Here is a 27,099-nt window from a genome sequence, read left to right as displayed (position 1 = left end):
ATCTGGGCCTGGGACTGGCAGGATCCTGACTTTGCCAACTGAAAACCTGTGCAGGAAATTTCACACAATCATCCAGACACCAGAGCTCTCGGCCAATCCAGCCCTGCAGGTCTCCTTCATAGCATGAGCCTCCCTCACAGCCCAAGCCTATTCCCCAGGGCCAATGGCTGCCCTACCTCTCCCTTATAAATGTCCTCTGACACTCACTCAGTCCATACAGACGTCCAAATGCACACTAGCTCACAGACCGAATCTTAAATCATGCACTCAAACTTCCGAATACGGTTGCTAGCTTAAGAGCCGTGCTTGTGCCTGGCATGAGATGAACTTATAGTGTGTGACAGAGCAGAGTGAAAGTTATCACGTGTGCATAAAACAGCACAATGGGCATATGAAACACTGTGTCACAGAAGAAAAGGAAATCCACTCTCCCAAAATTAAATGTCCAGGTAGAGTAAAAGTCATCGCCTTCCTCAGAAACACCACTGTTTTGTTTTGCTTCCTGTTGCTTCCTGTTGTTTCCTTTCGTCACTCCATAGTTAACTGAAGGGTGGGGAGTGATGACACTTGTACCCATTGCTCCTGACTGGAGAGCCAGAGTCCCAGCTCCTAACGCTAAAGAAACTTCACTTCTTTGCCACATCTTCATTTCGGGCTCTGATGAAAAAATGGTCCCCTGTTCCACCTGACCTGGTTATCTTTAACTGTCACTTTGACATGCCCTCGGGTCATCTAGAAGGAGATCAACTGAGGGATTCCTTAGATCAGATTGCCAGTGGCCAAGTTGGGGATTATCTTGACTGTTGATTGCAGGGAGAGAGTCAAGCCCAATGCGGGCAGCACCACCCTGGCCAGGTGGGCCTGAACCTCCTTAAGGAAGCCAGCTGAGGAGAAGCTGGCTTCTCAGCCAGGTGGCAAGCAGCATCCTGCATAGTTCCTGCTGCACTAGACCGGAAAGTGAGGTGCAGGGTGGGAGTTCTCACTGTGTGGAGCAGCAAGCAGCCTCGCCTTCAAGTTCCTCCTCTGAGTCCTTGCCTTCACTTCCCTTGGTGATGGACTGCAATCTGGAGAAATAAGTCCGCTTCTCCCCCTAGGTTGCTTCTGGTCACCGTGTTTTATCTCAGCAACAGGAGCTAAACAAGAACTCAGTCACTGCACTTGCAACCAGCTTTTAGGGACTCCGGAAATGGGCATAGTGTGCACCCCTTTCATCCCTGCACTCGGGCGGCAGGCAAAGCTCTGTGAGTTCGAGGCTAGCCTGGTCTACATGGCGAGTCCTGGACAGCTGGGGCTATGCAGAGAGACCGTATCTCTAAAAGCAAGAGGGGGACCGATCTACCAGGGCATCTTCAAGGGCAGTCCAGACAGGAATCTCAGTTTCTACAAAAAGCACTAGTGCCAATGCAAGCATCATGCCGTCCGTGCCCTCCCTGGACAGATCCACACCCGCCCAGGCCCTTGACAGTGGAGTCCTGACATACTGGGCCTCAGAATCCCTCTGTGTGCTGCTACAGGCAAACACTACCAGGCCTACGGGACAAGCAGGGCCCTCAGCTCCAAGACCTGGAAACAACATTGTGGGTCTTTTGTTCCACCTTTCTGTACAATGTTGTTTTAGTGGGAAATGGAGAAACCATCCATCAGATAGAAAAGCGGTCCCAACACTGAGAGAGAAACAGCAGGATTCTCCGTTTGCCACGGATTATCTGTGATAAGAAAACAATGTTTCTAAACTACTCGAGTAAATGTTGCCAAGAAACAAAAGAAAGTTTTCCAGCAATGATGAGTATGCGAATGGGAGCTAGAGCAGAAAAGTCTGAGAAACCAAAAATATAAAATCAGGAATTTCATGAAAATACCTAACATTCATGTTTTAAATTCTCCACGACCACAGGAACGAATCACAGAAACTCCTGTATCCACTCCGGCCTCCCTTTATGGATCGCTATTGGGGAAGCAGGGAGTGGGGCATGATTTGCCTTCTCCTTATAGGAACTCTCAGACTACCTCAGACCAGCTGTCCATAGAGAGGACAGGTATGTTCTGCACCCGTGGGCTTCCGTGTGCAACAGTGGCCGACTTGGTTCATGCCCCAGAACTTTTGAGAGAAATAAAACCGAAAATTTTTAAAGGATTTTTTTTTAAACATAGCATAAGCCTAAAGGCTTGAATAGTTCTATGAAAACTACTTTGGCCATAAAGCAACAGAAAACCCACTTCAAACTAGTGAAGGTGTTGTCTCCCCGGGATAATCCAGAACTGGATGGGGCTGGCTACACAGAATTAAACAGTGCCATCCCAGCATCCTCTCTGTGTCCGTTTTAATCCTCTGCAAATGACAGTATTCCACTCCAGGCCAGGGGCATGTGTACACGTGGAAACAGGAAAGCACTGGAAAGAGTCACAGATTTAGACTCTCTGCATTAAAAATGCATAAAAAACCAGACAAACCTGTATTGTAATGACTGTTCCTGCCCAATCTCTGGTGGGTCAGATGGGCAGAGCAGGTCGTCTGCTGTGGAGAAGCAGTAGCAGTGACGTAAAGCACTGTGGGCATAGACATCATGCTTGGCACCGAGGCCATCTTAAGGTCCCAGTTGGAAGAGCAGCACAGCACACACGTGCTGTTCGCCAAGGTTACACCTGCCAAGCGCTTGCTGAAATGGGACGGGGAGCCCTGTCCAAACGGAAGTGGCTTCTCCCAGGGCCTCTGACGAGGCCTTGCAATCTTCCACATCACTGTGCTATGAGACTTACCGCATGAAGACTGCTACCATGTCCCAAAGAAACTATTTTGGGAGGCTAAGGCTGTGGCTCAGTTAACAGAGAGCTTGTGTAGCAGCAAGGAACCCTGGATCCCTTCCCCAGCGCACACGGGCTGTGATGGCATTGTCCACCTGCAGTCTCAGCACTTGGGACTTGGAAGCAGGAGGATCAGGTGTCCAAGGTCTCTCAAGGCTGCACAATGAGTTGGAGACGAACATGAGCTACATGAAACCCTGCCTCAAAACAAAACACTATTTTTGTTCCCGAATTCCAACGAGGTTTCCCAGGAAACCTAGCTATGTTCTCAGTCCATTATGAGGTGTGTTTGTTTATACGTGCAATTTATTTTCTGCCCCCAGTCCCATCAAGGCCAGCCTCTCCCTTGAGTAGCAAAAGGCTGAGGAACAACACTTCAATCTCTCATAACCCTGAGCTGCGCCTAAGATCAAAAGCTACAGAAAGGGACCGAAGTCAGGTGAGGCCTGAAGACAGATGTAGATAAGGGCCGGCCATCGGGGCCACCCGGTCTCTCAGGGGTACGGCTGGAGCAGCCCTAGGACTACACTGTGGACTTTGGTCTCCTTCCTTCTTTCTGAAGCCTGCTTAGAGGCTTACCTTCACCCCCAAATTCAGGGAATACAAATGGATATGGGGAAGCCAATGAGAAGCTTTCACCCTTGGAGCAGGGAGGTCGAGAGGCCTTTACCCGTACTGCTTTCAGACTCCTGGAACTCCATCTTTTTCAAATTACACCACCTCAGTGATGTATCTAATCAGTACTCAGATCCACCCGCTATGCGGGTCTGGGCTGGAAAACAAATTTCGTCAGGCCGCCTGGGGCCGTTCTGAGGCTGCTTGAGATTGCAGGAGCCTGCAGCTGGATGCAGACCCTCAGGGTTAGGCGGGGCTCAGAGGCAGACCATCAGTGGGATCTGGCTCCCACGGAGGAACCAGACTTTGGACATTGCAACCAAAGACATTGGCTATACTGTCACGTGCCTACTTATGCCCAAGCAACAAAAATACGATTGGGTATCTGGACTTAACTGGCCTTGGCATTGTCAATTCGGAGTCCTTGAATATCATATAATCAACTTTAAGTCAGGTGGCAGAGCCAAGTGTCTGTAGCTGATCTGGGTCTTTTCCATAAGGTGAGATTTAGGCCCAGATTTCCAGAATTATATGATAGGCTGTATATAAGGTTCTCGAAGGCCATCATCAGGGTAGAAACTATAGAGATTTATGGATATTAGGATGGGAAGTTAAAATTTGGGAGCTAAAAAGGACAGATCCACCTCAAATGAGAGACGAGTGAGAATAGACTGTGGTAGTGATAGCAAGGGGTTGAAAGGAGTCAGAAACACACAAACACACACACACACACACACACACACACACACACGGAAGAGAAAGGATAGGTTATCAGCACACAGAATGGGCTGGGAGCATGGAACAAGGAACATGAGAGAAAGAGAAGAATCAAGAATGAAGCATGTTTGGGCCATGAGCTATTGATAAAGACTGCTGACCTTTATCTTGGTTCTGGACATGGTAATTTTCCTAGGGCATCCAAAGGGAGGAAGAGCCTGGCAGGCACGCCTCAGACCTGGGGAATTATTGGTCATTCTCTCCTGGAGATTCCCAGGCAACTCTTCCAACTCAACAAAACCTTCCATGTAAAAAGCCGGGTGTGGCCAGCCACATGTGCATCTGTAACTCCAGGGCCATGGTGAATAGAGAGAGTAGAATGGCCGGGGCTCCAGCTCAGCTCGCATTAGTAAGAGGCCCTGTCTCTGGGAATGAGGTGTAACCTGATAAAGCATGACACATAGTATCATCCTCCCCTGGCATCCTCACACATGTGCATGGACACGTGTGCGCGCACACACACAGACACACACACACACACACACACACACACACACGCAAGTGTCTTTGATACATAAAAAGTACAGGGCTAGAGAGATGGTTAGCTAAGTATAGGAGCTTGCCACCAAATCTGATGATCTGAGTTCAAGCCCCCAAAATCACCCGGTAGAGAGAACTGACTCCCATAGCTTGTTCTCTGTTACAGACGATGAAAATAGGATGTGCAAGCCGTCAACAAGTCAATCACAAAATAACCCCATGAACGCTACTACAGCTTTAGCAAAATCCATCAACAACCCATCAATAACCAATTCCTTGATTTCCCATTTGAGCCCTTTGCTAAGTTCAGGGGCCTCTGTCCCAGGAGTCTTAACTAGGAGACGAAAGCCCCACACCCTGGCTTTTTGGCGCTTTTATGTCACATGCTCTACGGAAATGATGCCACAACAACCGAACACATTTGGCTGTGAGCTGGAGTGTGTAAGGATGGGTATCAAGTTACTGGCAAACTCTACCATATATCATAACCCCAACTTGTGTTTCTCCAAAAAGCAGGTCAGATAGGGAAAAAGCACACACTCAAACTAGCGATGCACTAACCCAGACTCTGGGAACACTCTAGCCATGATGAAGAAGTCACACTGGGTCCAAACCAAATTAGCTCCAGAAACTGGTTTTCTGCCTAATTAACGGAACACCGCAGTGGGAGGGGAGAAAGCCACATGCAGAGAAATGAACCACTGGGCTCCTTGGCTTCAAGAAACTTACAGTCTGGTTGGAGAAATAGGCAGATCCCAAACACAGAGTTAATCAGCAAGGCAAGAAATGGTAAGCCGGAAGGAATGGGAGCCAAAAGAACACTTTTGTTTTATTTACTGGAAAGATAAACATAGCCCAAACCATGAGCTGAGCTCTAAGACCTGTGTTAATTTAAAACAGGCTCCTGTGTTCAGTAAACAGAGCAGGTGCTGAAACCAAGTCAGCTTCATAAAGAAGGTTCCCATCTTGTCCCTTTATGCTAAACAGACCTCTGCAGAGAGGCCAGCCCTCCTCTAGAAGGGGTCTGAAGCCCCCCACAGACCCAAGACCCAGTGAGAGACTTACTCTCCTTGCAGAACCCAGAGCTTGCTGAATCTATTTTAAGAGAGAATCTTTTTTTTTTCTTTCCAGTAACCTTATTAAAGTCTGTGAAACAAATGTCAGGAAACACTAGCTAGCGGGGATCTGCCAGAGACTCTTCCCAAAGCACACCAGGACCCAGCTCCAGAGATGGCAAAGAGCCAAGACTGCCATCCCTCCCCCATTTGCTGTGGGCGGATCTTTCACACAGGAGCCAATAGCCTCTCTGAAAAGTGGGTGTGTCTGCCCAACAACCTAATCTGGGGATCACAGGACTGACCTAGCTCTTGCACCACGTCAAATAAACATCCTTTGCCCACTAAAACAACTCTAAAATGCAACATTGTAACTAAAGTGGTTTGTCAAAGGATACACCTGTAACCCTAGCTCTGGAGAGCTAGAGGCAGGAGGATTGATAATTTGAGGCCAACCTGGGCTACACAGTAACATTCTGTCTCAAAAAGGAAAAAAGAAAAGATGAAAGAAGTAATTACATCAGAAACTGTAATTAACAGAGATTACGAGTACTCGAGGCTTCTGAAATAGCCCTGGAAAAACTGAGCATGCTGGGGTAGCAAAAGCAGATGTTGTGTGTGAATTATCTAAGATGGCGAACTGTGATCTGGTGAACCAGCAGCAGCAGCTGCTCATTCATGGAGGCCTTAAAGGTGAAGCCTTGGCAACCTTGTCTGCTGAGTTCTGGAGCAAGGGGAGTTAAGGGTTCAGCTTTCCAGGGAAACTTAAACCTTTCCTTTCACTAAGTTCCCCCCAGAGAACCATTCTAATTACAGAAATCTGACACTAACACCTCTGTAGCTGTAGGTGACACGCACAGAGTTGAGACCTTTCGGGAAGATAATATATGGCTATATATCAAACGAGCAATTTTTTGAAACCTCTGGCCCTTTTCTAAATTCTTTCTTCATATCTATCCCAAAAGAAAAGGACCAGGGGAGAGGATAGAGATGTCTAATGGGTCAACAACATGATACTGATTGCACAAATCAGGGTGAAATCACATTAAGGACTCCTATGGGTCATTAAAAGCCTTAAAAATTGCAATGACATAAATAAGTACTTACTGACTTTAGTCACTTTTGTTTTAAATAAATACAAAGCTGGAGCCTTTGAACATGGATAGCTAGGAGCAAGAGAATGTTTAAACGAAAAGCAATGGGAATACTGACATAGTCAGAAGAAAAAAACCTAAAAGGAAGTAAACATCTCTGAAGCATGTGCTTTTCAAACTGTCTACAATATATACCAAGTTTATTGATAAAGAATGCTACAATCACTAAAAAATTTATTGCATGGGGTTAGACCAATGGCTCCACAGTTAAGAGCACTGGCTGCTCTCCCAGAGGACCTGGGTTCAGTTTCCAGCACCCACGTCTCAGCTCACAACTGTCTCTCACTCCAGCTGCAAGGGACCTGACAAGTTCACACAGACGTGCATGCAGGCAAGTTCCTTTAGAGGAAGAGAGGTTCAATTAAAATATGAGCAATTCTCATCCTTAAACAGTCTAAGATTTGTCAGTCACGGATGATAGGAATAAGATATAGACGGGGAAATTGTATAGAGCAGAGATGGCGATGGGGTCAGAATGACAGCATCTTCTGTGCGTACGAGCAGAATTGAACATGGAAAAGATACAAGGAACCAGTGCTTCAGAGAGAGAGAAAGAGAGGTTTTCAGCACACAATAAAGATGGAATGCTCATGACGGACCCATGAAAAAGGTCTCCACCAGAATACTTGCTTCCCAGGCTGGAATTCTCCAAGACAAGAGTCAACTAGCAAACATCAATGAAGCTACCACAGGAGGGACAATGTGAGGGATAGTGTGGATTCCAAGGCCCTTAAACTTTGGTTCTACTCTGAAGGAAGGGGTTATGATGGAGGGTAAACGATCCTTTGTGACCTGGGTTTCTATCGCTACAGTGGGTAACTACCAGACCAGAACCCAAACCTCAAGAACTTGAGAGATCCTGTAAGGACCAAAGGATGACTTGACCATTTGACCTTGAGCTCCACCACAGTCCTGGTCCGCCATGCATCTTGGGGACTTCACCATACACTTTTCTTTAGAGGTCTGTGATTCCATTCATGGCTCCTTTTCCCTCCAAAAGAAAGCCTGGGCACCTAGTTCTTTGTGCTAACTCCCCACATAAAGCCACCAAGCCTGTGCGAAGTGTTGACACGCTTGCTTTAGAGACAAAACAGACACGCTCACCGGAGCCTTGTCCGTGAAAAGGGAAGGTTCTGACTCAGCTTTTTCCAGGAAACACAGGTGGAGTGTTCTAGAAAGGTTGTCTGAGTTATGGGTAAGTGGATTAAATAGATAACTAAATAAATAAACAGCAAGAAAGGAACACACACACTCACATGCACACACACACACGCACACACACACACACACACTTAGCAGAGGGAAGGAAGATGGTTCACAGAAAGGGGTGAGAAACTTTTTTTAAAAAAAGAATCAATATAGATTCTCCGTCATCACCCAAAATCCATTGCTTTCCAGTGAACTAAGTACACACACACCCTTCTTGCCAGGTCCTAAGGAGTCCCTGGCAATAACTACAATATGTACAACCAGAATCCACTTCTCAGACAATCTGGAAGCTGGCAGGGATCCTAGAGCCACACCCTCACTCAGACAGGTACGGAACTCCCACTGACAGCATGCCCCCTGACAGTATAGGAAAAGACACGCACGCAGTGTTCTTGGAACCAGTCTACTCATCTGTGGTGCGGCTATCTATTCAGTAGTTAAGAAGATGGCGTACCTGGGACAAGTGGCCTTGTTCCACACCCTGACTCCCACCATCGTGGAAGCAGGGTCTTCATCAGAAGAATGATGGGACATTTTTTTTTCTTTTCTTTCTTTTAGGAGCTGGGGGCCGAACCCAGGGCCTCAAGCGCTCTACCACTGAGCCAAATTCCCAACCCCATGATGGGGCATCTTAAATGGACGAGGCAACACCCGGCACAGTCCTCTGGGGTTATTATTTTGTGCCCACTGATGTCCTTTTTCTCAGTGTCAGGGAGGCGTTTTCCCTCACAGCACATAATCACAATGCCACTTCAGCACCAATGAATGAATCCATGACTGAATCAATATAAGTATGACCTCTCAGAAGAGAGAGAGAGAGAGACAGAGAGAGAGAGAGAGAGGGAGGGAGAGAGAGAGAGAGGGAGAGAGAGAGAGGGAGGGAGGGAGGGAGAGAGAGGGAGAGAGGGAGAGAGAGGGAGGGAGGGAGAGAGAGAGAGAGAGGGAGAGAGGGAGAGAGGGAGAGACGGAGGGAGAGAGAGGGGGGGAGGGAGGGAGAGAGAGAGAGGGAGAGAGAGGGAGAGACAGAGGGAGAGAGAGAGGGAGAGAGGGAGAGAGAGGGAGAGACAGAGGGAGAGAGAGAGAGAGAGAGAGAGGGAGGGAGGGAGAGGGAGAGAGAGAGAGAGAGAGAGAGAGAGGTTCTGTCCCAAACCTGCCTCATTCAGTGAAGGGCGTTCTCAGGCCACCCACCCTTTCCCTCTAGTCTGGCGGTGGTTTCCACTCTGGTTCCGTCCAAATCTGTCTATGTCCACCATTCCCAGGGTCTGCAGTGTAACACAAACACCAAACCCTCTTTAGTCCCTTACAGATTAGATGTCACAGTACCAGGGTCTCTACCCTATCAGGGTCTCTCTGTTTCTTTCAACACCGATTCTTTCCTGCAGGACCTACACACATTTCCCCCTTTTGCTCGTGTAGTCTACTCTCACTGCCACCTTCCACCAATGCTCCAAATCCCAAATGCTTTTCGCTGCCGTGGACTCATGAAAAAATGTGCAGTCATTTGGTTTATCGTGGGATGTTCCCATTCGTGTATACCATGGACAGGCTTAGCCGAGACCCTCAAGAACTCATTCTTTCGATTGCTGTTCCTTTAATGCACGCCTACACAGATGAGAACATTTAGAATCTTCTAGACCAGCTATTTTGAAATACCCAATTAAACCACGTCAGTCGTCATCAGCCTACCCGTGCCACAGAACGTGGGAAGTCACCCCTCCTATTCAACTGTATCTTTTATCCGTCTTCTAATCATTCTCAAATGTCCAAGCATGTGATGCCCAGGTCCCTGCAATCTTCCCAGGCACAGGTAAGGGCACCATAATTTTCGCTAGCCTTGACATCTTTCCATCGCACAGCCCCCTAGCATTTAGAACTTCCCAGAAACATGGAAACATTTAAAAAAAAAAGTTGGAAGCCTTCACTTGCATTTAATCACATAGAGGATGCTCTCGAGGTCATTTTTAAATTAACAATGAGTAGTTCCTCCTGCACCCTGAGAAACAAAAACTCCTGGTTCCTTGGACCCTGGGTCCCTTGGAAATCCTCAGCACTGAGGGGAGGCACTGTCTGAAGTTGTGATGCCTAGGCTGTATGTTGCAAGGTTTCCACTTGCCATCAGCATGTAAGCAATTAAAGGAAGGAAGGAAGGAAGGAAGGAAGGAAGGATGGAAAGAAGGAGGGAGGGAAGAAAAAAGAAAAGAAAAGAAAGAAGAAATACGGAAAGAAGAAAGGAGGGAGGAAGGAGGGAGGGTTGAGAGAGGGAGGGAGGAAAAAGGGAAGGAAGGAGGGAAGAAAGAAAAAAGAAAGGAAGGAAGGAAGGAAGGACGAATGAGTGAACCAGCACTGTCTGTCAGGTTCTCTTCGTTGGGATTCAGTTTGCTTTTCTATTCCACCCTTCGATGCTCATTACACAACAAAACACCCAAGACAGAGAAACAGGAAAAATCCACCCCAAGGTAAAACTCCACACTGACTTCAAAAGGAAACCCCCAAGATAAAATTGTAAAAACTTTTGAAGCCTTTTTGCTGGGTTGTAAGACACATGCTATACCAAAATACCACCATTTTGGGTCTAGAATCTTTTTTTTTCTGGGTACAAAGGAAGTTAAATGAAGGCCTTTGTATAGCAAAGGCACCTGGGGAGGGACCCAGAGAACAAGCCCTAACCCCACAGCTTACAAGCAGCTGGAGGTAGTCTGCCAAGCCTTGCACAAGACACTACCACCCAGCACAGCCCTGCAGCTACTCCTCCAACTTGTGAGAGGAAAAAAGAATTAGAATATAAACTTCAGAAATGTAAGAGAAAGTAAAGACAGACACATTAGAAAATGGAGAGAGGGAGAGGGAGAGGGAGAGGGAGAGAGAGAGAGAGAGAGAGAGAGAGAGAGAGAGAGAGAATGAAATGTGGAGAGAGAATGGATATCTTAGAATGTGCTCTTTGGCATTTTGAGACTTCATGAAGTCAATGGGTTGAATAGTAGGCAGAGTGAGTATGGGGAAGAGAGAGGCAAAGGCTCCCTCACAGGAAGAGTCATTGTTCAGCCAATCAAGACTAAGGAATGATCTGATCTCTCCTCAGAACCCAGACTGGGAATCACCTAGTTATAATAAAAAAAGATGCCATCTATTGCTTAAAGGCACTAAAGTGTATGGGGTATTTTGTGGGAAAGGGTTAACACGAGTATCACTGGGTAGGGCCAGGTTGTGACTCACTAGCAGAATGTTTGCTTAGCCTGAGCGAAGCCCCAGGTTCTAACCTCAGCGCCAGGAAATGAGCCAATGAATGAATGAATGAATGAATGAGTGAATGAATGAATGAGTGAGTGAGTGAGTGAATGAATGAATGAACACACTGTTAGGTAAACTAAATCCTCATTAACATCCATTCCACAATCAAGTCTTTAAAGGTGTGTGTGTGTGTGTGTGTGTGTGTGTGTGTGTGTGTGTGTGTGTGTGAGAGCAATGTGTGTACAGGTGTCTGTCAAGGCCAGAAGTGGGTATCAGACATCTTGGATCTAGAAGTTACAGGCAGTTTGGAGCCACCCCAGGTGGATGCTGTCATGCCAACTCTGGTCCTCTGGCCTCGGTCAATGAATGCTTTTAACTGCTGAGCCAGTTCTCCCGTCTCCCACACATCAACTTCATATGGCATGGAAACCTTCTAACCCATCGGAAAAAAAAATCGCAACCAGATTACTATGTTCAGGAAAAGACCTTATATTCCCAAAGGAAGGAGTCTCTCTCAAGAGGTGGCCCTGGAGCTAGCTACTTTCTTAGCAATCTGTGACAGTCACAACCTCAGTGACTTGACAACAAACCCCAAACACTTCTCTGTTTTCACAGTGAAACATCAGAAGTAATTTAGAAACAGCTCAGCCCACAACGTTACAATAACCCAAATTTCGGAGAAATTAGGAAACAGCCCGTAGAAGTCCGTTTTGAAATACGTCTGGTGATGTGCTGTGATATGATGACACTTTCTTTAACAGAATGAAAAACAAGGCGTGAGGAAGAGCCCCTAGTGCTGGGAAAGACATCCGATCCACGGCCAAATCCGAACATGAACCAGACCCCTCTGACCACTGTACAGAAACCCAAATCATGCATGAGCCACACTTCACGAAGCTCCCTGGGCCAACTCAGACACTGTTCCCACTGTGGGATGGGCGGTTACTCACAGCTTTTTTCCTTTCTCCTCAGCTCCCATGGCCTACCTTCCTCCACACGCCTATAACCTCTACCAGATGGCTGGTCTCCAGGTCCCAGAGGACACAAGCAGTCAGCAAACAAGAGAGTGTGATCACTACCAGTCCTGGCTTCTGTGGACGGAAGTGCCCACCTCAAAGGTGGCCGTGATGTATGTGCCTTCTAGTAGGGGAAAGGCACTTCATTCTCCCCTCTGAGCCCCTTGCCAAGGTCCATGCTTCTTCCTCAAAGGCTATTTTCCCACCATCTATAGACTGTCAGTTTCCACACAAGAAAATGAGGCTCTGATGATCCCAGTTGTGACAACTGTTCTCATGGGCTTTATAAAGGACAGGAGGGGACAGTCGTGACAGCTCACACTTGTGTGAGGGTCTTGCTCAGCACTGCTGTGGCCCATGGTCTTGTGCCACCACAGGGGGCTGGCTGAACACACTCTGTTAGAGTTTGTAGGGGTTACCGCCCTTCTCTGAGGTAAATAAAATGTGGGAAACTTCCAGGGTAGAGAAACTTCAAAGCCTGGGCAGATGTTGGGAAATCCACCGGCATAGGAAACAGTGAGCTTCGAATCACACTCTAGGACCCTGTCACTGTGTGTGTTCAGATGTTTTCAACATGGCATTTAATTTTCCAGAGGCACTTGAATTGACACCCTCAGCCAACCTCACGTGGCAGGCTGTCACCGGCCCCGATGGTGAGCCAGCTTACAGTAAACAAAACAGTCAGCCACGAGCAAGCGTCACTCTGGACTTTCACAGAAGAGAATGTACTAGAAGGCCCCGGAAAGGAAGCAAAGCGCTGGATCCAGCCTTTGCTCGAGCTGCTACCTCGGTGTGTGACGTTGGGCAACTCGCTTAAGACCTCTCTGGGCCTGGCTCACTCACTCTCCTCTTCTGAAATCGGATTGGGCCTAAGATGATCTAAGCTATCGACTCCAGCCCTGGGGTCCCGACATCCCAAGAGCGTACATAATTACAAGCATCCGTTTAATTGTGGGGTTGGAAGAGGGAAGGAACTTCTAGCAGATGTCAGCCTTCTTCCTACATGCCTTACTTATACCATGAGAGGTTAAGACATTTCCACTCATCATGGTTCCAAACGTGGCTTTGCAGAAATTAATTATGTTCAGATATACACACATACAGCTGAGGCCTGGCTAGGTAAATAATAGATAGTCAATTACACCAAGCTACCAAGTCAGGAGGCGGCCTGAAATGTGACAAAATGCATCTTAAGATTTTCTACTTTAAATTATTTTGCAATTTTTAGAGATTCTGAGTAATGTAGAGGCCAAACATACTAATGGGTAACATTTTGTGATAACGTCAATAAAAAATGCATGAATTATCTCCTGCTTTGCATAATTCTACCTGTCATGAATTCGTTATAAAAATATGTCTTTCATTAATTATTTCAAAAGTCTGAAGTCCAGCTCATGATATAAATATATAGAAGGAAATAGATATTCTAATAAGGCTGAGCTACCTTCTCAGGAGGCTAATTTATAAACTTCCAGAGCCTATGCTATGTTAGGAGAGAGCATTAAAAATATATGTTGACACACACTTGATGCTGTAGTCTCTCAGTAAAAACAAATGTTTTCTGTGTGGAGCCCACATGCTTTCAAGGCTGTGGGTACATGGATTAAGTTTAATTTTGGGCCTTTCTAAATTCATTTCTACTCTAGGTTTCCAGTCAGCCAGCTCTGATCAAGTTTGTCCATCCTCGTGAAAAGCACTGCTTTCTGGTGCATACCAGGATAAACTGGGTAGATGGAAAACTTCAGTCCGAGAACTCCCTTATTCCTCATCCTCGCCTCTGTCTTACTTCCCCTAAAGTGCAATTTTTTTTTCTAAAAGACTGCTTCAGTACCATCTCCAGTTTCGCCCTGAAACCAGGAAGGATGTGTCCTATTAACGGACGCCCACAAGTCTAGCTTCTAACCCAGAACATAGAAGATCGTGGGGGAAGGAAGACTCAGGAAATTTCCACGTGACCATTGCTGTGGTCCAGCAACGGAGTCTCAGAGAGGAATAGCTCCTCAGTCGGACCACGACCAAAGCTAGTCTCCAGAAAAACATGTTTAAAGAACTGACAATTAGGAGTTTTTATCATCAAGAGAAAAGAAAAAGGCATCTTATTCTTTGCCCCCGACAGAGGGGTGACTGTCACTGAGAGGTTACTTACAACGATGTGTGCTGGCGAAGGTGAGCGGGCATCCTTGAGGGCTTGTCTGCTCTGGAGGCTTCCTGCTTGGACATCGAGCAGAGGCCATTTCATCTGAAGATACTGGAAGAAAAGAAACAATTAACTCAGGGAAGGGCGGCCTGCGCACTAGCCCAGCTAAGGAATAAGCATTGTGCGTTATTTACATCAGAAAGTACACACACACACACACACACACACCACACACACACACAGAGGCCAAAATAACACATGCAACAAACGAAAGTCCAAATGCGGAAAATTAACATTACTGACAAGCACAGTCTTGTCTTCACAGGGTCAATCACAGGGTGGCTCCAGGAAAAGGGGGCTCGGTAGCAGGGCCTCGTTCTGAGGGGAGTCCCGGAAGGCATGAGAGAGATGGGGGGATGGGCAGGCAATGGAGGAGATTGGGGGACAATGGAGGGAAGTGGGGTACGGGGAGGAAAAGAGGGGGCAAAGGCAGAGAGGAAATATAGAACCTCAGGCTGAAAGGGCCTAGAAGACCAAATGTGCTCTCCCTGGGGTGTGGGGCTTCGTCTTTAAAACACTGTCGTCCTTCACTTCACACAGCCGAGTGTGCTCAGCCATGATGGAGCACAGCATTCCTCGACCAACCCAAAGCTTGGGAAACTAAAACCTTTCCTTGGCAGCAGATGCACCCCCAGGGCACGGTGCAATTGAAGCAGTCATTTCAGAAGAGCGATGTAACTCTTCAAGGTGGGCAGCCTCGGCAGAAGAGAGAAATAAAGGAACAAGCCGGCGTACTCCCCCCGCCTCCTTGCCTTTCTCTAGAGCAGGAGACGAACACGAAGCCAGCCAGTGCGGCTGTGAGATGGTGTTGAGTTGACAACTGTTCTAATTCCTTCTTTAGTTTGACAGAGAGGGAAACTGAGGTGCAGCAGTGTCCAGAGACGCTTTGAACACTCTAAGGGCGTGAGACTTCCCTGGATAACCACAGTTTCACGGAGGAAACAGGGTGGGATGCCTGTAGAGACACCTGTTCAAGACCTTTCCGATCCCAAATGTCACGGGACTAAGGGACACCTGTAGCACTCAGAGGGACGTAAAGAACAGATGACGCAATTCCAGAGACCGGAAGCAAAATGACTCGTCTTAATATTCACTATAAAAATGAGTGCACTTGTGTGTGAGGGACATCACGGTCACACGCAAAGATCAGAGAACAACTTGCTGGGGTCCGTTCTCTCCTTGCACCTTAAAAACTCTAAGGAATCGAACTCACGCCATCAGGCTTGGTGGCAAGCACCTTAACGGACTGAGGCCCAGAATTCTGAGTTCAGTACCCACTGTGGATGCTTGCTTTGTGTCGGGTCTTCTTGCTCAGAATAAGGGGGCACAGGAGATCCTGCCCCTGGGAAGCTCATCCTTGTGAGGCACTCAGCCAGGTGGGAGTGGAATGTGGACCCCAGGCTCTCTGAGGAAACAATGCCCAGAGTAGATGTAGATAATTCTGAAAGATTTCTATTTAGAGAGAAGACATCAAAGGACAGTCCAGGGAGAGGCTTAGCTCAAACTCCATGCGGGAACAGAGAGGTCAAAGGTATCGACAAATGTGAGCATGGCTCCTCAAAGACATGCCTGTTTGGTAAGTTAAAACCAAACATGCTCATGCTTCCCGTGAAACACCAACAAGCTACCTGTAGATGTGTCGTCCGCTTTTCCTGCCTAGGTCCGCACAAGGCAGCTTCATCTACACCTCCAGGCTTTTACCAAGAAGGCCCTGCGGTAGAGTTTTTCCTTGTGGGTAGCCTGACAAGATCTTCCACTGGATCTGTTTCTGCCAACCCCTAGTTGCTGTGTTAGTTCAAGGGGATGCCATATTTGTGACGGGAGAGCGGTCTGCCCAAATACTGAAAGGCATCGGGATTCCAGGCACTGAATCCTAGCAAGAACCTCCCATTCGCGCCTTACAAAAAACCCTCTTCCAAACTGGAGCCAGGATAACCCCAAGTTTAAAACCATTGACGACAGTTTCCAGGGTACCCCCCAGCTCCGTCTCCAGATGGAAGGCTCTGGGAATCTGTTTCACCCTGCCTCACCCTGATTTTCCCATTCACACTTGCCACATAACTACAGGGGCCGCATTGGTCAAAACCACTCAATAGAGTCATTTCCTTGAGGCCAACCAAAAATGAACACTGGCCAGCACTACCTCTCCGCTTTACAAGAACCCACTCATGGCTCTGCAGGGCCGAACAGCCCCACCCGCGCCCCTGCTTTGCTCCGTCCGGTGGGAGGGTCTGATGAATACCCAAGTTTTCATCTTTGGCCATCTGTAAAGGAGGTCTGATTGCATCCTGATGCCAGCTCTATTGAGTTTCAGGCTCAGGGTAAGGTGGCAGACTTGCCCAGAGGAACCCACCCAAGAGCCGTCAAACTCCGAATGCGGTACCGGTGCGGAGACTCCTTAATTCCTAGTGTACATAAAAGCGTCATTGTGTTCTGTGTCCGATCTCCATAGGCTACCTGCACCACATATTTTTATGAGCCTACATTTCAGCGCCCTGAGCCTACAATACCCATAATTTTCAATTATGTCAGGGCAGCCCAGGACCACTGCCTATATAACATTACTGGTTGGAGGAAATGAGAGCCACCCTGCTGCCCAGAGAGAGCTAACCAAATCCAGATGGTGGAGGACAGCCCCTGGCCCTGACGACCAACCAACCGACCGACCAACCGACCGGCAGGGACTCCTCAATGACAGCCTCAGATGCTCCTTTTGGGTGCAACCTGATACCACTGAACAGCTAGGCATCCACAAGGCCATGCTCGCTAGTCAGAGTGTGGGATGACAGGGTTCCTTTTGGGAAAGCGAGTACTAGGTTGGGATTTTTATTTTAAAAGACATTATTAACTTCTCCCAAAAGTGACCCTCCCCGGTTCCTTCATCTACCCCCACCGGTCCTGGTTAACAAGAAAGATAAACAAATGAAGGGTTGAAGGAGGAAATTAGGTCCAATTAGAGCCTAAAGGGAAACCTCTCCCTCCTGGAGACACTAAGCCCTGGGAAATTCTATTCTGCTAAATCCTAAAGGAAGACGTCGGGTGGCATCTCAGACTCTCAGAACAGTCGAACACCCATCTGCCTCTCCACTGCAACTTTATATCCTTTGAGGAAACAGAGTATCTCTGCCATGCTAGGAGAAAAACAAAACCAGGCTCCTGCTCCCTTCCTCGCCGGCCTCTCCCCTCTCCGCATGGAAATCATGAATTGCCTACAAAAACATTGCACTTTTCAACAAACGACAATCAAACGGGGCTGAGGGAATTCCTACCTTGAGAACTGTTGAAATGAGGTCTGCTCAGCTTTCATTTAGTCAAAAATTAATTCTACTAATACGTCCATCCCGACTTAGGCGGTTTTCATCTTTTGTTTAATGATAATGTCCTGATCGTGGCCCACTAGGCCTTCCTCCAAATCATGTTTTATGATATGTCTCTAGGATCTTGGCTTAAGACTTGGGGTACAAATATAGCACCAAGGGCCTGAGGGGAATCAGAGCTGCTCCAAAGTTTGCTGAGTTGTTAACGAAAGAGAAGAGCCAGGAGCTGGCTCCGTCGGTCCTGTGTGTGCTGTGTAAGCATAAAGACCTAAGTTCCAGCCCCCCAAACTTAAAAGGTGGAACACACCTACAAAATGAGTGTTGGGAGGTAGGAACAGAAGGGTTGGTCCCCTGGACCTCATTGGCCAGAGAGTCTAACCAACTCCTAGAACTCAAGTTTGGTCTGAGATCCCATTCTAAAATAATGGAGAGAGACTGAGATAGTCACTTAAAGTCAACTTCTAATTTCCACATCTATATACAAACGCCCCCCACACACATACCCTATACACAGGGAAATGTGCACAGACATGTATACATACACCCCACACACACATACCCCATACACAGGGAAATGTGCACACACATGTATACACATGCCCCACACACATACCCCATATACAGGGAAATGTGCACACACATTTATACACACACATCATACAAATACACACAATAATGGGCACCCACATATATACACATACCCATGCATCCCATACATATACACAAGGAAATGAGCACCCATGTGTATACACACACAGAAAAGTGCACAGAGGAGAAAAAATGTATAAGCATCTGTAATATCCTTCCATCCCCCCCAATTTCTTCCATTTCCCCCCAAAACAGGGAGCAGGTAAAAGATGGGGAAAGGCTTTCAACAGAAGGTTTCAGGGGCTACTCCCACAAATCACCTGCATCCTCCAGGACCCCATCATCAGAACCTGTTACTTTCTAGCTTCTACTGAGGGCTGGTGCACACTCCTAAACAAACAGAAGGACCCAAAACACAATGCCAATGACAACAAAGTTGTTGGGAAAATGCTCATCCGTTACTAAACACCAGCCATTTCCTGGCAATTCTGTTCATTCTCTGGTCCCACAGATGGACAGGTAAGTAAAGACTGCCCCAACCCTCCTTGTTTATTCAGGACCGGGCTTGAAAACTTCTATAAAGTACCAAAAAGTAAATATCTTAGGCTCTGTGCTCCGTGACCATGCCTGCCAGTGGGAGTTGACGGCACCTGCCCCAGCAAAGCGTGGATATGTTATGTTACATTATGGCGGCAAGCACTCAATAAATTGTATTAAAAGGACTGTGTATCTGAACTTTCTGTATTGGGGGCGGGGCACTATTCTTCTACTGATCTTTTGTTGTAGCCAGTGGGGAATACATGCATGTGAATACATGCATGTGAATACAGGCATGAAGGTCAGACAGCACCCCAGATTCTCCTAGCATCAGAGCCACCTGAGGTAGATGCCAGTACTCTAGAGCTTCCTCTTGATTTCTTGAGCCATTTAAAAATAACAAAACTCAAAAATAAAAGAGTTAATTCACTGATTAAAAGTGTTGCTTTCACTTCTGAGACATTTGAACACAGGTGCAAGCCAACTGAGAGCCCCAGCCTGCACACAGCCATTCTGGCTTAGAGAGTTGGGTAAAGGACGGCTATGGAAGTTACCTCCAAAGGATACCATCCCTGTTACAAGTCTTTGGTGTGGACATTGAAATACGGTCACGTAAGAACGTGTGTTCAGCGGCTCAGGTTAGATTCAAATGTCAACGCCAGACTCAAGTTCTGAGGATTATCAGAGAATCAGAGCTAGACATGCTGCCTCACATCTTCAATCCTAGGTGGATCTCTGGAGTGTGAGGCCAGCCTGGTGTATACAATGAGTTGTAGAACAGCCAGATCTACATAGTGAAACCCTCTGTCCAAAGCACCCAGCCACAGGCTAGCCCACCACTCCAAAGTGACTGACTGCCTCTCCTGTCCAAGGTGGAAGTTCTAGAAATCTCTGAACAATTCTGACTGGAAAAGGTTCATCACTTCCCAGAGGCACTGTGTCATGTGACTTCAGATCATCCCCGCCCCCTAAGAGAGCAACAGGTGGACTGTCCTTGGGGCACAGAGAAATGATCTCAGAGCTTTAAAATCAACTTTCTAGAAGCTCCTTTCTTCAGCACTTCCCCTATGACAAGGCTGGAATGTAGCCCGCTTACACAAAACAAGGCAGAGGGACAGTCAGAAGGTGAAAGTAGAGGTTAGGGAGGTGACTTGGTTTGGTAAAGTGTCAGTCTTGCAAATGCAAGGACCTGAGTTCAATCCTGAGAGCAAAGCATGATGGGAAAGCAAAGCATTGGTGGGAAGCAGAGCAGGGTGTGAAAGCAGAGCATGGTGGGAAAGCAGAGCATGGTGGGAAAGCAGAGCATGGTGGGAAAGCAGAGCATGATGGGAAAGCAAAGCATGGTTGCAAGGGCTTACAATTCCAGTGCTTGGGGAGGGAAACACTGTACCCTGAGGCTCACTGGCCAACTAGCCTGGCCTATTTTGCAAGTTCCAGGCCAGGAAGAGACTCTTGTCTGAAAACAAAACAAAACTGTGGCTGAGTCCTGAGGAACAACACCTGAGTTTGACCTCTGCCTCCATGAGCACCGTGCGCACAAACACAGATGCACGCACATGCAAAGATAACGGAGGTAAAATAACCTCTTCCAGAAAATTTAGTCCCACAGTCAGCCGTTAGTAAGAGACAACAGGGAGCAGACAATCTCCTCAAGCCGAGTTGATTCTGACTAGTAAAACCATTTCTCAGGAAACCGAATTAATTGGATCGATCTTCACAATGGATCCCTGATGAATCCCCACTGACAAGATCTCCTAAGGCACTGATGCCAGAAAGTTGTAGATGTCTTGTATCTAATAACATGGAAAGTCAGACACACGCTAAAGGGAAGGGTCACTGTGGCCCATGGCCCATGGTATCCAAAATCATGCAATCTTCCCTTCCAAGTAGCACAGTCAGAGGCTGGCTCCCCTGCCAACAGGCAACACAGGAGTAACTGTGTACCAAACCTTATTCAAGAAAAGGCCACCAGAAGCCACTTGCCACAAGAAAGAAAGTGCCAGAAAAATAAAATGGGCAGTTGAAGTATCCCCCTCCCGATAGAGATCCTCACTGGACCTCTTCAGGAGTTCAAGTTATAAGAACACAAGCGCGCGCGCATGCGCGCGCACACACACATACACACACACACACACACACACACACACACACACACACACCCTGCTCACAACTAAGCCTGGATGACCCTTTCTAACCTTTCTCCATTTCTTAGAAATGGAGAAGAGAGAATTCAGCCCATTTCCCATGAACAAGCAATTTTTTCCTGGTAGTCAAGGACTCTTGATTTATCTGCAATGGTAAAATTTGAAAAGTTGGGACAAAATGAAGTTTATTCAGTGCTCTATATACACTCTCCACCAGTTATACTGACACTGAGCGTAGTGGAACATTCCAGAAGTCCCATCAGAACCTTGCAGGATGTCACTATAAGACCTGCTTGGCCACTGCTTCTGCAGATGCAGACGGTATAGAATGGTGGCTCTCATCCTTCCTACTGCCACACCCCTTAACACAGCTCCTCGTGGTGTGGCAATCCCAACGCATAAAATTATCTTCATTACTACTCCACAACTGTAATTTTGTTGCTATTATAAATTGTAATGTAAATTTTATTTGCAACGCCGAGGGGGTGGGGGGAGAATGGACCCACAGGTTGAGATCCACTGGTGTAGGGATTACAGACTCCAGAGCTGGTTCGACTGAAAATAACCCATGTGGCTCTATTTCTTAAAGGCTTCACTTGCCAATAAAAATGTGACAAGATGCAGACATCGGTGATTTCTGGTTTGGGATTCGACGTAATGAAAGCCTCGAGGAAAAGGAAACCCCAGCTGAAGGATGGGAGTTCTCCAAAGCTAAACAAGGAATGGAACCACAGGGAAGTAGGCGAGATAATTAATTTCTCAAAAAAAAAAAGCCAAAAAGAAAACATGCAGATACCAGTGTCCAAAAATTTATCAACAGTCTTAGCCTTGGTTCCCGTGTCATTCACTTAAATAATGTGAAATGGCATCCTGAGGTTGGCTTCAGTCACAGCAGTAGGGTCCCCAATAGCATCACTCACTGGAGCGTACCATAGCAGTGACCGCTGCTTCAAAATGAACTCTAAGAAATCAAAAAGACTATGCAGACCTAACATTTGTACAAGAAGGAAACTCAGACCTAGATGGCCACAAGTCACAAGACCGGTCCCAGGGCAGACGAGTACACAGGGCCACCAACTTTCTCAACTCCACGTAGGCTCATCCCCCTAGCTTACCTCTGCTTTCCCTGGTGGATCTGTGCACCTCAAGCTCCAAACAGAGAAAAGAGTTATAGGTGTTAGCCCTGTTTCAAGTACCCAAGCCCTGATCCTGAGGACATGAGCTCTCCCAGGTCACTGGACTACAGCCTCCAGCCAGTGCCACACAGATTGTCCTGGAGCCCCCCAGCTGGCGATTAACTGATCTCCTGCCTGCAAGCCCTTCGGGGAACCTCCCATGAAGAGTCAGACCAGACTCCGGTCTCCTTTAGGCAGAAAACGTTTACAGTCTCTCCTTTAAAATCAACCAGTTGTAGCCACCACAATTTTTATTACTTATAAAAAAGGGCCCAGAACAATCAAGTTAATTGGAACGTCTGAGTTACCACCTGTGTCCCCACAACATGCCAAGGGAGACACAGGCCATCTGCAGACCAGAAAACAAACCAGAAGACACAGAGAATCCTATGGAGCAAGTGTGGGTACTGCTGGGAGCTGAGCAGAACGTTGGATGCCCTGTAACTGAAAGGCACCAAACCTTTTGGTTTTTAGAATACGAAAGCTGGATGTGCGGTACAACCACAGAACGAAGTATTACGTAGGGATAAAAACAGATAGCATATGGACACATACTAAACCCTGGCTGGTCCTGGACACTTAAAATGCTATTCTGAAGAAGGCGGACTAAAAGGTAGGAGACGTGTGTATTGTTCCGTTTGTATAAAACACTCAGGAGCTAAGGAGAAAAGGAAAGGGGAGTACCAGCTTGTGGAAATGGGGTTTCTTTAGGGATACTGAGAAATCCCAGAAATAGTGTTGGTATGTGCACAACCTTGTAAATATTCTAAAAACCATCGAATTGTGCACTTTAAGTTTTAATTCTATGTGTGCGTGCGTGTGTGCATGTGTGTGTGTGCGTGTATGTGCGTGTACGTGAGCACATGTGTGAAGGTGTGTGTGTGTGCACATGCGTGCGTGCGTGCGTGCGTGCGTGCGTGTGTGTGTGTGTGTGTGTGTGTGTGTGTGTGTGAGCACATGTGTGAAGGTACCCACAGAGGCCAGAAGAGGGCACAGGATCCCCTGGAGCAGGAGTTACAGGCAACCGCTGTGTATGTGTGTGAGCTATGTGTCACAGGTGGTGGAAGTCAAGCTCACTCCTCTGCAGTGCACTCTGCATGGGCTCTTACCTGCTTAGCGGTCTTGCCAGCCGAGAACTGTGTGCTATAAATAGGTACACGTCGGGGCATCTCAGTTTAACATTACCTCAATTTAATATCAAAATAATATTTCAATATAAAACGGCTTTTAAGAGAAGGCACAGAGCCATTCAACGGCTATCTCGTCGTCCGTCAAGAGACAAAGTGGGAAGGGGACACTCTCCCGCCTTCCATGCCATGTCATAGCAAAGATGGGACAGGAGGGGAACCAGGAAAGGCCCTTGAGAAATAAGGCGTTTCCTAATGGGGCTGTGGTCGGCTAGGTCTCTGGGAGGAGAACACAGTCTACCCTGGATGAGAGATGCTGTTGAAGAGAAAGGGAAGTTAATGGCTGCTAGGCTGAAGGGCTGACGAACCCATGGTGAACACTCTGGAGAAACGGTCAAGTCAACAGAACCAGGAGCCGTTCACACGTGCACGCCACAGGCCGGGCACCTAAGCTCTTACATCTGGAAATGGGTGTGGCATTACTTCCTCCCCATAAAGGGTGGGTCAGCAAGATGGCTCCATGGACTAAAGCCCTGGGACCACCTGACCCTGGGCTTTGACCCTAGAACCCCAGAGGAAGAACTGATTCCACAGCTTGCCCTCTGGTCTACAAACACTCACGGGTGAGCACGCAACCAATCAATCCATGTAAAAAATTAAAAACCTTAAACAAACAAAAAAGCCCACAGAAATGAAATAAAGGGAGATTTTACATAGCGCAGATAATTAAAATTTAGAGGGTTCCCCCCCACATACACACACAACTATTCAGGGGATTTAAAAACTACAGGTCTCTTGAGGTGATGGGTGACTTGGGAGGTAGAGACACTGAGTGAGGGAGTCTCGATATCCTGAGATTTTTTATTTCAATTTTTAAGCCATTCGGTTGCTGCTGATTTTTTTTTTAAATCAAAACTTTTCTTAATTCCTTCCTTTCTCTGTGGCTTGGGGCACACTCAAGGCAGAACTTTTCCAAGTAGAGTCTCCTCCCCTTACTGTATTTCCCAGTTCCCCACGACAAAAGACAGCCTGAACCCAGCAGTGGGAGAAGGAATTAACTCACTACAGTCCGCCTGCAAGGGAACCAAGCACAGGCAACCTGACCCCCAGCTTCCGGCTCCAGCTGACATCACAGCAACCTTAGATGCCTTCTTTTCTGCAAGTTTCTCCCCTTGTCACATCTGAAAGGGGTCAGTGGCTCCGAGGAGGTCTCCCCTTCCAAACTTTTATTGCCGGTTTCTAGCTGTGACAGACTTGTAGCAATGATGTTTCCTAACCCTACACCCAGGAGCCTGGGGTCAGCAGCGCCTCTGGTTAATTTTGCACTGGGAGGAAGAAGCCCCGGGTCAGGGTGGACATGTCTGACCTTCTGCAGTTCCCTCGACCCCCCTGCCTGCTCATCTGTGCTGCCTCTGCCAGAGCTGCCTGCCACTCAAGTATCATCTTGCTGTAACAAATTACTCCTAACCCAGGATTACTGCTCTTTCCAAATCCCTCCTAGAGAGCAAGGAAATAAACATTCTCTCCCAGGACTCGGCCCCAGTTGTTCCCCTGGCTGGTAATCTCCAGTTCTATTTGCTTCTCCTGTGAGCTTCATCTGGGAGGTCTAGCAGGTCAGCTAGGCCATCCTGGCCCACTCGGCTCTCAGGCGTAAACTGAATGTCTCAATTGTCTACTGGGCACAGTTAAAGACGAAGGCAGGCTTTTGGTCCCCAGACACCTCACGACCGATGGCTCCCTCTGCCCACTCGCTTCCATCTGCCTGCAGACCCAACTGCAGTCACTTGAGGAGGTCCAGACTCCAAATTCCTTCCTACCAGTCCACAAAGATGAGCCCCAAGCCAGCTGCTCTGAGCAGGCTAGTGCCATGCCTAGGAAGCAGGGCTGTGCCCTAGGAGTGACAGAGCATCTGGGGGCAGACTTAATGGGGCAAAGGGGCAGAGGCGGGACCGAGTTACAGGCTTCAGCCAGAAGTGCCCTCGGGCCCCCAGCCTGTGGCTTCCCTTCATAAACTAGCAGGGGATATTCCAAACACAATAAGCAAGCTCATTGGGAAAAGGAAATACAGTCCTGCTCATTTCCAAGTTGCCTCTGAAACGCTGGGAGATTCCGGGCACTCGAGACGCGGAGGGCTGTTCCGGATTGTTTAATTGTATACACAGCCGGGTGAGTATATGTCTAGGAGCAGAGGGCAGAACAATGGGTCTTATAATCAAAGGGGTAACAAGGAGATAAGGATCGCCCCAGCTGCTAAGTGTGACTTTCAAAGAGGGGGCAGCACATGGCTGACACATGATCAACAAGGACAGACACTTCCAGGAATAACCGAGACACAGGAGGAACACGCAGGACATGCCCACTTCCCCCAGAGAGCAAGTCCCAGCTGAAGACAGAGAAGAGCTGGCACCGGGCTGTTAGGCCAGAGGTCCAGCTTCCTCTTCTCACGTGTGGGTAGGGGCTGACCTCTCTCTCTACACCGCTGAGGACCACTGGGCCTCCTTAGGCCAAGGTTTCCTCTTTCTTTATGGCTTAGTCTTTCAAAGAACTTAGCTGGGAAAGGGGGCAGTGACCATCTGGAGCCAACCACTTAACTCACGGGTATGTCCTCTGGACAGGCAGAATCAAGGCCAACAGCGTCAAGATCAGTTCTTGCTCCCTCCTGGGGTCTTCACTATTGACAGCAGAAGAATTTTCCAGGGTGTTGGTTTATCTGTGACACCAACTAGTCATGACCATAGAACTTGGCCTCATGCTCTTCCAGAACTGACAGGGATCCCGAACACAACAACAGAAAGGGACTCAGGCCAAAGATGGCGTGGCCTAAGACCTATCTTTTTAACCATACAACATGGCTCCTGAGCTCTCTCCTTCAGCCCAAACTACATACACACACACACACTCACACACACACACTCACACACACACACTCACACACACATACAAACACACACACATACACTCACACACACACTCACACACACATACACATACTCACACATACACACACTCACACACACATACACACACATACACACACATACACTCACTCACACACATACACACACTCACACACACATACACACACTCACACACACATACACACTCACACACATACACACACTCACACACATACACACACTCACACACATACACTCACTCACACACATACACACACTCACACACACATACACACTCACACACACATACACACACTCACACACACATACAAACACACACACATACACTCACACACATACACATACATACACACACTCACACACATACACACACTCACACACATAGACACACGCACACACACCAACCCGTCCCCTCTCCATCATGGAGTTGACTGACATAAAGTTGTAGAAGGAACATTCTGCTTAATACATAAGTTAAAACTGCCCTAGATTTTGGGCCATACACATCTCTAGCACTGAGGGATTGATGTGGGTGTTCCCTGAGTCTGTCACAAGGGCCACAACAGAATGGTGGCCCACACAAACTAAGAGGTACGAGGGACTCAGTGGGAATCTGGGGTGTATGGTTGGTACCTTCAGGGCGTAGGACACATGGCTTTGCTTTGCTAGCTCTTGGCCCTCACTGTAAGAAGTGTGGGTGTCAGAAAAGAGCAGTCTACCCACTTCTCCGATGAGGCATGAGCCAGGTCTACACATTTGC

At 47.6% G+C, this 27,099-nt stretch overlaps 1 protein-coding gene and 1 long non-coding RNA gene across 52 annotated transcripts in view; one reads left to right on the top strand and one right to left on the bottom strand.

The window, feature by feature from the left end:
• The window catches only part of Tcf7l2 (transcription factor 7 like 2), a 192,891-nt gene that overhangs the window by 103,865 nt on the left and 61,927 nt on the right, over positions 1–27,099 (bottom strand). For all 50 annotated transcript variants that reach the window (XR_005492199.2, NM_001415805.1, XM_039090214.2 and 47 more), the window contains 1 exon segment: positions 14,483–14,584. Coding sequence is in view for 49 of the 50 variants with exons in the window: in NM_001415805.1 (NP_001402734.1) it covers positions 14,483–14,584 (102 nt within the window). In the remaining variant the exon portion in view is untranslated.
• LOC134485254 (uncharacterized) lies at positions 3,094–13,644 on the top strand. 2 transcript variants are annotated; one of them, XR_010063303.1, is made up of 2 exons: positions 3,094–3,241; positions 5,806–13,644. It is a non-coding gene; the product is annotated as an uncharacterized LOC134485254 (long non-coding RNA). The 2 variants fall into 2 exon arrangements; XR_010063304.1 differs by having other exon boundaries at positions 3,098–3,241; positions 12,293–13,644.

Source organism: Rattus norvegicus, chromosome 1 (genome assembly GCF_036323735.1).
Source record: "Rattus norvegicus strain BN/NHsdMcwi chromosome 1, GRCr8, whole genome shotgun sequence".
Taxonomy (NCBI): Eukaryota; Metazoa; Chordata; class Mammalia; order Rodentia; family Muridae; genus Rattus; species Rattus norvegicus.
This window is presented reverse-complemented; position numbering and strand designations above follow the sequence as displayed.